This window comes from Lasioglossum baleicum, chromosome 8 (assembly GCF_051020765.1).
Source record: "Lasioglossum baleicum chromosome 8, iyLasBale1, whole genome shotgun sequence".
NCBI classification, from domain to species: domain Eukaryota; kingdom Metazoa; phylum Arthropoda; class Insecta; order Hymenoptera; family Halictidae; genus Lasioglossum; species Lasioglossum baleicum.
Genome location: NC_134936.1, coordinates 13,998,021 through 14,010,487, shown reverse-complemented (window position 1 = coordinate 14,010,487; position 12,467 = coordinate 13,998,021). Strand labels below are relative to the sequence as shown.

General features: G+C 53.0%; 1 protein-coding gene across 1 annotated transcript in view; it reads left to right on the top strand.

The window, feature by feature from the left end:
- LOC143211261 (uncharacterized) overlaps window positions 1-12,467 on the top strand; it is a 38,244-nt gene that overhangs the window by 9,450 nt on the left and 16,327 nt on the right. Inside the window, exons 12-16 of the mRNA XM_076428750.1 lie at window positions 880-1,010; window positions 6,555-6,709; window positions 6,905-7,164; window positions 7,586-7,885; window positions 7,956-11,314. Of these exons, the coding sequence (XP_076284865.1) occupies window positions 880-1,010; window positions 6,555-6,709; window positions 6,905-7,164; window positions 7,586-7,863 (824 nt within the window). The 3' untranslated portion in view covers window positions 7,864-7,885; window positions 7,956-11,314. The remainder of the gene's footprint in view (window positions 1-879; window positions 1,011-6,554; window positions 6,710-6,904; window positions 7,165-7,585; window positions 7,886-7,955; window positions 11,315-12,467) is intronic.

Below are 12,467 nucleotides of genomic sequence, written 5' to 3'. Positions count from 1 at the left end.
GCCGTTCGATAAAGATTTACGGGACTGTATCACGGGAACATCGCCTCTCTCGCTGGGGGCTTTTGGCGCGCTCGCGGCTCCCAGAGCCCTGAGACCCAACGCTATCTCAGGCTGGCCGTGTTATCAGCTAGGGGGCCGGCCAGCCGGCCGGTAGCTATCGAGCGAAATCCTTCCCCAGGAATAGTCCTATTGTTGCGGTATCGGTCCTACGTGCCGGCAACGACTGACCGGCGTCGTTTTATTACTTCGAAAATGTCGTAAACCGGGATTCCCGACGGCCGAATCGACGTCCAACTATTCTCGATGGACAGCCACTCGGTGGAACGACGCTCTTTAGCCCTTTCGCTCCTAATTCCTTTTTAAAATGAACATGTTCGACTGTGAAAATACATCCTGTTTACATCAGGGTGTCTCTTAGGGCGCATTCCGGCCATCAGCATTTTTCAAAGGCCGCGTGGGACGCGCCTGTCCCAACGGGAGCGAGAGGGTTAAGATTTCACGGTGTAAGGTGCATGGCAACGCTCGGCTAACCGGGATTGCACATAGAATAATGGGTAGTCGCGTTAAACATTGAGGATGCGGCTGGCGTGTGGGAGGGCTAAACGCGCCGCGGAAGGGATGAAGATTTACGCCGGTGTCGCGGGAGGACATCATAGGTAACGGGGAGCGTAAAACTCGAGCGGGTACGCCTCGGGCGATAGATCAACCGTGTACGCGAGCTGCTCGAAAAGAGCAGTTCGGCCGGCGCGTTTTAAATCAACGTCGAGCCACGGCGGTGACGTAGGCAAATTTCTGCTCCGTATCCGGACGCCCGTTCCCTCGCTCGGTCCCGGAGGACGTTTATGCGAGTCGCGGTGGCAAAATCAATAATCTTGTTAGGTGTTGCAGGCCACGCAGAGCTGAGGGATGCCAGCCCTTTGACGTACGTCGCGTCAATGAGCAGGCAACGGGCTCGACACCGTGGACCGGGCGACTTGGTCCTGGCCATGCTCTCCCTCGGCAAGTTCAGGGTAAGTTTCAGCTTTACCAACTCCTGCTGGTCGCCGCAAGTTTCTGTTTCACTTTGCTCGCCATTCTACTTAACGTTTCGTTACCCCTGGTCTCGTTTCGTCCCGTGTTTTCTGCCGTTCCTCCGCCACCGGAGCAATTAATTAAAACGTCGGCAGCCCGATAGAGTTATTTAGGGTGATCAAACACGAACCACGATCGATCCGTGGATTATTCGAACGAAGCCCGCAGGCTTGCTACACGAAAAAATTCTATAATAAAGGCTGCCACACACGCTCCATCTCGTTGCTCCTTTTGCTCCTGTGTGAATTTCTTGGTGGATGTGTTGGAAGAATTCGAAGGCTGGCTAAACGGACAGAATACCACTGAATATTCCGTCGTAACAGGAGCTAGAGATTTTTCCGAGGGAGGAATTTCCCGCGAATGAAGATTAAGCGGACTAAAGAAACAAAGCTAGACGGTGTTCGTTACCTCGTGGAGAGGGCCGCTTTGCTATGGAGATCGATTCGTTTAGTTTGTTACCTGTAGTTCCTCGCACCTGTTCGTGTAACGATATCAGTTTCAAACGACGTCTAACGCGAATAAACTGAAGTCCACGGCACTCGGAAAGTTCGCCGACGGTGTCGAGAAAAAGCGAAGCGCATCGGCGTGAAACTCGACCGTGTGTATCCAACACAATACCGGACGATGCGATGCGATGGTGTAAATCAGTGGTCGCGTGGCGTCGCAGTTTCGATCATCTTGGTCAGTATATCATTCCGGGGCGCAGGTTCGATGGCCGATTATTTGTCAGAGTAATTTCCGCGGTGAAACTCGCATTCCCGGACGTTCGAGTCCCGGGTGTTTGCCCGTCGGAGTTTCGGCTCCGCTTTCATTCCGTGCTGCAGACGACGCGCGGGCCAGCTTAATTACACACAGTTCGCGGCAGTTTCATTAGATTAGACGAGCACAGATTTCCGACGCGGGACGCGGACGCGGACGCGCGTTTCCAGCAGGCAATTCCAGGACAGTAATTTCGCAGGGTCGTCCGCCGGGAAGGGAACGCCGGAACGACGTCGAAACCGACGCGACGCGACGCCAGATTCTACGACAATAATATCGATGCGACCGGCTCGTAGGAAACTGCAGACTTCGCCCGAACGGAGTTTCCCGCAATTCCCGACGATCCGCTTCTTCTCTTAACGCGCCTCCTATTATCCGCCCGATTGTATAATCGGCTAGCAAACCGATTTAATAGCCCCGCTGATAACCGCCACACGACCACTACCAACCCTGCACGGTCTTTACCAATTTTCCTAGAATCCTGCTGCGTCCCGAACCGCCCCTCTGGGGCTTCCTCCAGCGGACGAATTAACTCTGGAACTTGCAAGCACCTGCGAACCCGCAGATTGAACAGTTTTTAATTAGGATTTGCTAACACAATATACTCCGGATTTCGTACTATTTCTTTGGCTGCAAATGTGAATGGCACCCTTGCCGCAAATGCAGAAAATCCGCAATCTAGTTAATTTTCATCGAAACGAACGCTGCTGGATCGTATCGAAGACGTTTCTAATCAATGGACGGCGGGTTTTTATGCAAAATAAAATAAAAATTTCATTCTTCTTTTAATGAACTCATTAACGTGAAACCTATACACTGGTGGTCTTAAATCTTTTTCATAGGTCCACTGTTTTAAATTGTATACCCATGATTGTCATAAATGCATGAGATCCGCGATCTACTAATCACTTACTAAACTTTTAGGTATTGTACGAGGTATTAAACCAATTTCATATCCACAGAATTTAAAAAACAATAGAGAATGCAAAGGGTTAAAGTGCGCGAGAGGGTTCGAAAAATGGTTTTATTGGCTGAAAATGAGGGGACAAGGAGAAGAAATTGGAAATCGTTCGGAGCGTCACAGTATTTATTCCGCTACTTCGGGCATTTGCGTTTCCGCGAGCGATAGGACGAGGAGAGATGGGGAGAGAGAGTGAGTCGGGATCGAAGTTGAATCTCGGCAGAGACGGAGGAACAACGGGAAAAATTCAACGAACCGTCGTCGCAGCGTGTTTGCCTGGCTTTGGCGTATGCATCGGAGTCCCCGCGTGCACGTGCACGTACGCGGGTATGTGTATGACGAAAGAACGTTTATCTCCCGCCAGGAGACTTCTTCCTTGACAACACGAATTAAACGTCGCTCGCATGTCTCCGCAGAGAAAACCGGCTCTCTCGCTCTTTGGTCCTGTGCCTGTATCGCCGTGTTCCCCCCTCGCATAAATCTCCGGCGAATATAAATCGACTTTTAATCGGCTCGCAAATGAGCGTTAATGCGACGAACACGTTGGACCGTTGTTCCTGACGAATCTCTCTCATGAGAGCGTTTGATCGCGGGATCGGTCACCGCTGCACAGTCGTCGATAAGTATGAAAAATGACGCGAGAATTACAGAAAAATTATTCACATAGATTCATTTTTGCGCCACTTCGCGTTGTTTTCGTCGACGGAGAGAAACCGAGACGGTGAAAGGCGTCCGTTCGAATTACCCTCGATAGAATCGCGACTAATTAACGCAACAGGCGGCATAGAACTTTCTAAAGGCGTCCGATCGACGGCGTCGATCTAGATTTCGGGGACGAGCGTTTTGAAAGCAGCGTGTCCACTTCTCGCTCGCGGGCTTCTCCCTCCGGTTTTCATGAGTTTTCGAGCGGCAGAATTGAAATCCGGTTTAATGTTTCGGGAAAGCCGGCTGCCGGGAATTGCGAAGTGAAACCTCGGTTTATGGGAGAGATCATAAAATCGGGTTGCCGCGTTGCTTTAAAGTATCGCGTCGCTGTAACAACCGGCGCGGCGCGACGAGAAGACTGTTGCCGCGCCATGCCAGCAAGCCATCGCAGCGATGGGAACGATGCCCTCGCAAACGACTCCCATGCCTTGCGGGGAAACATTGCAAATCTCGCCGTTTCGCACGACTTCGATCACCTTCCCATCGCCTCTCGAATGGCTGTCCATTGGGACGCTGTTTCCCGCTAACTGTTATAGGAGTGCACCTCTCCCGCTGATGGAGTTTCCAGACGCGGTATCGCCTCTCGATTCTCGAACGATAGCGGTCCGTCCCTTTTCAACTCGACACGCTTTGATCGCAGTCGGAACTCTTTGGAAAATGTTAGAGCTCTCTCGATATCCTCCATTCGTAGTCGACGGTGACGCTAGAACTTTACAAATTTCGAAATCTCTGACACATTTCCTGTTCTATTGCAGCGGAGAAAACGGGGGAGCTAATATTGCGGTGAAACGCGGAAGAGGATGAAAGAGAAGTTTTAGGAGAGACCGGTGTTCTAGGGATAGAGGTTTCTCCGTCACGCATCGATCCATCACTCCGCCGATTTAATACGGGTTCGACAGTCTAATTTTCTTGGAGATTCCCCGTGGAGGATCTCCGGGTACTCGGTCCGTCGATTAACCCGCCGGATAATTAGACGGAAGCCGCTCCGGGCCCGAGACGGACGGACGAAAGTCATGCAAACGATGGGACACGATCCTGCACTTACGGGGACCGAAACTTTTTTACGACCCGTTAGGAATATCCACTCGAATTTCCGGGTTCGGTCCGTCCGACGCAAGGTCTTCAGCATCGCGGGGATTTTCCCGGAGTTTTGCGAGTCTCCGGGGGATCTTAAACGTATCAGCGTTCGAGGGAGGGTTCTGGTTCAGTCGTAATAGGTGTCAGCGAGTTCTCAGCAGGTTGAGAGGGCCTTAACCAAACCCTGGATGTAAAGTGTTCTTTCTCGTTCGGTAATGATCGCCGCGAACCACCCTGGATAGTCTCGTTTGCCCGGTTCGATACTCGTCAAACACGCCCGCGTTCGACCTCATCTCGAAAGACGTAGGTGAATTCGATATTTGAACCGCTGTTTCACCGATAAAACATTCGAACAATTCGGCGAGTGCTTCCGCTTCAAAAGCGACCGGATCTACGGGCGTTCGACGAAGAGACTTCCGGCGGCGATCGATAAAACTTGGCCGTGCCGAATCGGGTGCTGTTCGAATGGAATTCTCTTATGGAGGCGGTCGCTACTTACCCGATTAACGTTCCCATCGGTTCAGCCGTCGACGTTGCGAACTATTCTCCCCGACGAAATAAATGGTAGTCGCTTCTTCTTTCCCCGCCGGGACCCAAAGCGCTCCGAACTTCTGCTAATTTTTCACTGGGTCAATGCCTCCCGTGAATTTTTCGTTTATCTTCGTGTCGATTCGAGGTAGGCGGAAGTAGTCTAATTTGTACCAACGCCCAAGTTGATTTACCGTGTACTACATGAATCGATTGATGAAATGGTCGCCTTAATTAAACAGTAAATAGCCGACAGTCTTCTGGAACAATGCATCGATCTTGGTTAGACGAGTCTTCCTCAGCTATTCCCGAAGAATTCAGGATGCTTCCAGCGTTGTGAAATATCCTGTTTCCTTCGTTATACGAAGTTCGATTCGATCGGTCGCAATTACTGCGTCGAACAGCGTTTCTTTCTGGGAACGAGTTTCGCCATCGAGCAGGGACAATCGAACCCACGTAGGGGATGGAGCACAGCGCCGCGGTATTTTTCGCTTTGTTTATCCGCGACGGTGGCTGCCGTAGCGCCCGGGGCCACGCTTTTCGACTAATTTCCGGTTGCGCATGCTTCCGTCATTTGGAGTATCGCTCGTTCTTTCCGAACGAGCGGGATGAATATGTTTTTTCTTGACTTCAGGGCAGAAAGAGAAGGAGAGGGAGATCGTTCGACAATGATCCATTGCCTTTCGCGTCGATAATGGAATTCCCTGGGACGCGCAGAGTTATTCAGCACGCTTTCGTTCGGATAAGGCAATAACCTCGTTTAAAAAGTAGCTGCCCAACAATGACGCCTCGGATCGGCCGGGATCGAAACTATCGATGCAAAGCATCGGTGGATTCCGTCGATGAAATTATATCCCCGGGGCGCGAACGATTTTTCTCGATATCCTTCGACGATTCCTACGTGCCTCGCCGCCCCTTGCCGATCTCCCCTTCGTCCTCGGAATCGCTCAATAGCCGGGCCACGAAACTGTCTCTTAAAGCGCGGAATAAAAAGAAGTCTCGTCTCGCGTCCCTCGTTCACTCCGGTGTGGATGCGCGTACCTACACGTGTGTGTGTGTGTGTGCCGCCTCTATGTATGTATGTATCTCCGGAGCCACCGAAGGCGAATAAAAAGGGAAAAAGTGGACACGTATTTACTTTCCCGAAGCGCCCTCGCGAGCTATACCAGCCAGCCGAGTAGCTCTTGGCTCCTGCTCCTCGTCTCCGTCCTCCGTGTGCCAACTAACTTTCTACTTAAAGAGCGACAGCCCGAGAGTCGGGGCCCCCTTATGCTTATGGAAAATGCGTTTCGCGCTTCCGAACTAAGTTTAATCCCCCGTCTCCGCCGTCAAACCAGTCCCGCGACTTCGAATCCTCCCCTCCTCTGTCTTCCGGCTCCACTTTTTAATCGTACTTCCAAAAATCGCCGAACATCGAATTTTCTGATGCTCAATTGCAAATTTATTTTTTCAGATTCTGCAGGAGGTGGCGGCACTTCTTCCCCGAGAAAAGCAGCTGGTCCTGTTGGACCTGGTACACCGAGCCGCGAGGGAGTCCTCTCGTTCACGGAAGACCGCTAGCTGCAGTTTGGACGCGTCCGAATCAACGAGACAAGTCTACAAACCCAGGCACGCGTTCCTCTTCGAAACAGCCGCTTCAACGCTTTGGTTTCCGCGAGGACTCTCTCTTTCTCCCTCTTCCTCGTTTCAGCTTTTGCGATTAACCGATGGCATCCGAGGCCGAAGTCAAAGCGTTGAAGAGTTGTCAACTGCCATACCGCCTCTTCCGCTATGCACAATGGTTTCCTCTTTCCTCGGTTCCAGAGCCGAAGCGGATCTCGTGGATTCATCGCTTCGATTATCGCCCGGCATTCGCGAGAGGCGCATCATACTCGAGCACCAGAAACAGCTCGAGAGGGAGATGCAAGAGATGCACGACACTCTGCGACGCAACGCGCTGACGAGACACCGTGCTTCCGCCTGGGACTCTAACTCGGTTTCGTCCTGGAGCTCCTCGATCGATTCGTTCGCCGGCACAATAACGCTTCGGAGATATCGCGCACCTATATGGGACGCCCTCAAAGGTTCTGCCGCACGTAATTTTGAAAATTGAAGAATTTTCGAACGTTGGAATTTCGTTAGAGAACGTAGCCTCCGTTCATTTTTGCTTTCGATAGTCTAGCGAGCTCCTGGTATAACTGCACACGCGTCGAGGGCTCTCCGCTCATAATTTCGCTCTAATTCCGTAGCTCGCGTGCTCGCTGAAACGATTCTGCACCGATCGGTTTTCACGAAGTCAATTATTTTATTCCGCTCGACGTGTGCCGCCGTTTTATTTGCGATTCGCCCCGGCTCGAGTGGCTCGGCCGATTCGTTTTCTATTTCCGCGCGCAGAGCTCTACGAGCGCGCGAGGCTCTCACTTTTTCGCGGCCGAGAGAGTTTCCCCGAGAGGGAGGAGGGGGAGGGCAGCGCAAACAATACGGCAATCGATTTTTCAATTTCAGGGAGTTCGCCGGCGCGGGCCGGCGGCGGGCATCCCGTGCCGCTCGATCGCGGCATCGTCGCGAGGAATAAATCCGAGGAAATGATCAGCCGGGAGGAGTCGCCGACCTGGAACACGCTGAACGCCCGGCGGCTGCAAGACGACTCGAAGAACGGAGACGAATTGCCGTCTTGGGACGCGCTCGAGGCGACGCTGAATAGGAGGCTGTGTAATTACGGCAACGCCCTCGCGGAGTCCTCGACGATGGACGAGCAGCGTATCGGGCCACACCGAGAATGATTGTTTCCCCGGAAAAATGAAGGTTCTATCTCGAGGCTGGTCTACGTGAAAAACGACTTTGCACTCGCTGAAACTGTCTCTCCGTGTTTCAGCCGCCCCTCGGACCGACCTCCGCCTCTCGCCCAACATTTCCAACCACCGGATGCCACTGGACGTTTCCTCTGGAAGATATTTACCAGCCCCGAAAGGAGTTCACTTCACTTCTTCCAGTGAAGAAGTTAACCAACGCATTCATTAAATGGAGAGGTGTTACTCACGGGATAACCTAATATTTACCAGCCCCGAAAGAAACGTATCACACTTTTCCTTATTTCTCAATGAAGAATTTAACAAACGCATTCACTAAATGGAGAGGTTCCTGTAGACGTGCCGAGCACGTGTTTATTTCAAGCGAGACGGGAGATGACGTTACTCGTGGGAGGATGACCTAATATTTAGCAGGCTCGAAAGGACCGTATTTCTCGCGCGGCGACCACGAGTCCGCCGGTTGACTCGCGAGTATATAATGGTTACGAGGAAGCTCTGGAACAGTCGGAGCAGCACCTTAAATTTTCATTTGCGCCTGAAAGCGGCGATTACGTCCGTTCAGCCCGGCACCAGCTTCCTCTCCCCGTCCACTAGCTAATTAATGGGAACCACGGGCCACTCGGAATTCCAGCGGGGTTAGCGTCGACTGATTTTGGCAAATTCGACCGAAAGGAAAATTCCTTTTCCTTCTCCGTTTACGTTCGGAATGAGTCCGCGCGCCTCGTGCCGCTCCGTGCAGCGTCTTGCTCTCATCAATCTTCACCACCTAAGGCTACTCCGTGACCGTACATTTTTATTAAGGATCCCCGGCACGGCCGAGGCAAGGTTTCTCCACCGAGAAGCCTTCCTGTGTACACGGAGTCCTCGCTCGCTTTCCACAGGAAAGTCTCTCTCTTTCGACCGCCTTAAATTGCGAAAAGATGTAAGGTTACTTTATCGGGGCGAGATTATTCGATTCCGGCGGCCTTCTTGGGACACGGAATATAAAATAACGCGCTTCGCCGTTCGACACGGGCTTTTCACGGCTGAGAGAGAACGAGAAAGGGAGAGATGGAGAGTCGAGGAAAATCGCGGTTCTTCCGGCTATCGGAAGCCCCGGCGAATGGTAATTAACCCATTATGGGACGGCGTGGAGTTAACGCAACGTTTCGTTTGCAATTTTTTCCAGTCGATCTGGATTATCGAATTCCGTTTCTTAATATCGTCGTCGCGGAAGGGAATTCCAGGGATTTTCTCGAGACCATTTTTATCGTTCGTGCTGTTCCATCTCCGGGCGAAGTCTGTGGCAATTTTAAAAAATTTTATAAAGAATGGAGGCGCTCGAGGGTAAAAATTACGTTGGCTCGGTGCTCGTTCCTTAACGGGGCGAAACGAAGCGTCGGTCGTCTTTGAATAAATAGTCTGCGCGTAAAAGCGGTGTGCGGCGCTTCTATTCGAGCCACTGCCAAAGAATGCGTTTTCCTTTGCCCCGAAAGTTACACGACCGCGCGCGCGGTCCAACCAGTGGGTCAAGTTCGCGGAGCGGCGCTTAAACTAAATCCGCTCAGAGGGTCGGTCGGCGTGTAGGTATTAACTCGCCTACCGTCCGGGGTTAGTCGATAAATTTCTATAGTCGAAGCGGCGCGGCGGCGGCGGGACGAAAATCGTGGCACGAAAACACGGGTCCCGATTATTCCCGTTGGAATTTTCCGATTGGGATAGGACACCGTTCGGCGACGGTCGATTACCGATTCGCCGGGTCCTCGAACGAGCGCGAGGAGCCGGCGCGTAAATTGGAAGCAGCAGCGGCCGCTCGGTATGGACGCGATTCGATTAAACGAATTTAAAATGGCGCAAGTTTGCCAACCAGCCTGGTAATTGCCAATTAAAGTCGCCCGGAATGAGCAACATTGTCCGAGCTCTGTCGAGGTGAGTCATTGAGCCTCACTCGTGCGAGATCGAACCGCGCGCGGGGCCCACCCTGCCACCGGTAAACCTCGAATGCGTTTCATTATTTTCCATTTATTTATCTATTTTTCTCGTTCGCGACTGAACACGCCGCCGTTAAACTGCCGACTGCGAGTCGTCGGGACGATTCCGGTCACGTCGGCTCTCTCGTCGCGCGAGCGCTCGAGCTACGTTAAGTCCGTGTTAGTCCCCGTTTTAATCCTCCGCCTTCTGTCCGTCCCCCGAAACTTTATCCGGTAACCTTTTCTCATTTTCCGCCATCTTCAACGTCCTCTTCCGCAATCCTCCGGTCCAAACGCAGGCAGCGAGCGCTGTTTGTCTCGGGTTCTACGTCGACGAAAGATCATCCATCTTCCTCTTGTATCAAGGATAATGTCCCACAAGGCAAGTCCTTCAATTTCTGTCAATCCCCACGAGTTTCTACATCTCCTAAAGATCAACCTTGGAAACCCCCGTTCGGTCTGTATAAATTGCCCCGAGTAGGCGTGGCCTAGTATCTCCCAGGTAGCCGAGAGCCGAATCACTGGCCCACAGAGCAATCTGCACCCAAGACTGTCCCAGTCCCTTGATCTCCGCGCGATACACAGGCTCGAGCGCACAAAGGACATTCGCGGTTCCTTCCGCTCGCCTTGCAATCAGCCGATCGATCAATTAGAGCGCGCGGGAATGAAACAAAGGAGCGGTTGGTGGATTCGTCTGGGGTCTGACGACCCGGAAGCGATCACCAATAACAGTGGAAACGGCGGCCGTAAAAGCCTCGGGACTTTGATTCGCGCCGGAGGAGGATGTTCCACGGTAGGAACGCCGAAAGTGGAGGAAGGAGGCGAAGGACAAAGGGGGACGGGGAGAGGAAAAATGGACGCGGCGTAGCCGTCCTCGACGTCCTCGCCGTCCTCACCATCGTCGTCGTCGTCGTAGTCGTTGTAGTAGTCCTGGAGAGAAGTAAGTAGGGACGGACGAGGGGGGTAGCGTTCGGTTGGCCGGGCTGCTTCCGTGTATTCCGGGGGTGGTTTTGGTGCGCGCGCGCACCGGGGTTGCGCCGTGGTTTCATCTCAGTTTCGCAGCCTCCCTTCCGCGGTCCGCATCAGCTCTGGCTCTCGCCGCTGGCACAGAGGTGTGTCGTTTTATCCGCGTTTCTATCGCCGTGCCGCGTCACCGACACCCCGTTCCGTCGATAATCCATCGTTGAACCGCTCGTCGGACGTTTCTACGCGGTCAACGCAACCCTCTGCGAGGTGTCCGCTCCGCCAGAAGCGGAGAGGAACGTCGAGCGACGATCGCGAGACAAGTGGGAACACCGTTTTGTCCTCGACGTGCGACTTCCGCGCGCGCCTCTCTCTCTCTCTCTTCTCTCCACCTCTCTGTCTATCTGTATCTTCTCTTTGTCTATCGGAGTATGTTAACGTGCGACAGATGATCTACCGACAATTGCCAGGACAATGGTGTACGATGCGGAACCTCCCACGCGTGTAACTTGGTAAGAATGCATTGGTTATTGCGACGCAACGTGTACCGATCGAACTCAGACTCGTACAGAAGGTTCGATAGAGCTAGAGGATTTTTCAGCGAGCTTCCTGTCAATTATTTTCCGGGAAATGGAACGTCGAGCGCGAGGGAACACCTTTGTCGATTGTTCTCCCGGGGGGACGGAGCGTAATTCCCGAGTTCCAACCGGCGGTCTGCACTCGCAAAGCCCCCTTCGACTGGCCTAGTCCCGTCATTACGCGTAATGTAACTTAATCGCTGGGAAATCGGTCGCTTTGAAGGTCCGGCGGGACGGCCGTGTCCGAAAGCGGGGAACCAAGAGCCAAGACGCGCTTAAGGGATCGAGGGTGCAGCAGCAAGGGGGATGGCGAGAAACGAGCGGGGACGCGACGGTAGAGAACGTATTGCACATGCAAATTGCGTCAAACTTGCACTCGCGAAATGATTTCACGAGTTTCGAACGAGTTTTCCTCGCGGTTCCCGGGGAGCTGCTTTGCTATTCAGTGGCTGGTTCTTTTTCTCTCGTCGTCCGGGGAAAAACTTTCTTTGTACCTCTGTCTCTCTGGCCGGCGCCCGTTGCAGCCGCATCCGGCCTCGTACAACGATTAATTTCTCGGCCCCTCCTGCCCCGGCTCGTCGACGGACGAATAGCCATCGAGATCGGTCGGGCAGAATGTACTTTTGATAAAGGAGGCTGGCCTCCACTCGCGCGGGTCGTTTATAACAGCCGGTGGACGCGTTCGAAACACGTACGAACCGTGTTTCCTCTTTTTTCCGTGCCGCGCGGTCATTTATTAAACGGACGCCGATATTGACGCGGTTGATTTATAGCCGCCCAGCCGTTCGCGGATCTTTGTAGATAGGTCCGCCGATTCTTCTCGCTGCCGACACTGTCTAGTCTGTGGATCTCTTTCGCCCCTGGAAAACCCGACGGACCCGGCTGACAGGACTTAATCCTCCCGAGACCCGAATAATCCGCCGGTGACGGCTCGTTGTTCTTACAAAAACCCAGCTCGGACGGTTATTCAGCTCCGAACAGAGGCGCTTCAACTGCGACGACACATTGTCGCGATAACGCCGCGCTTGATACGCGGAAAACGCGAGAGTCCGAGCGGGCTGGTCCAGCGATGAAAGCGGCTCGCTCA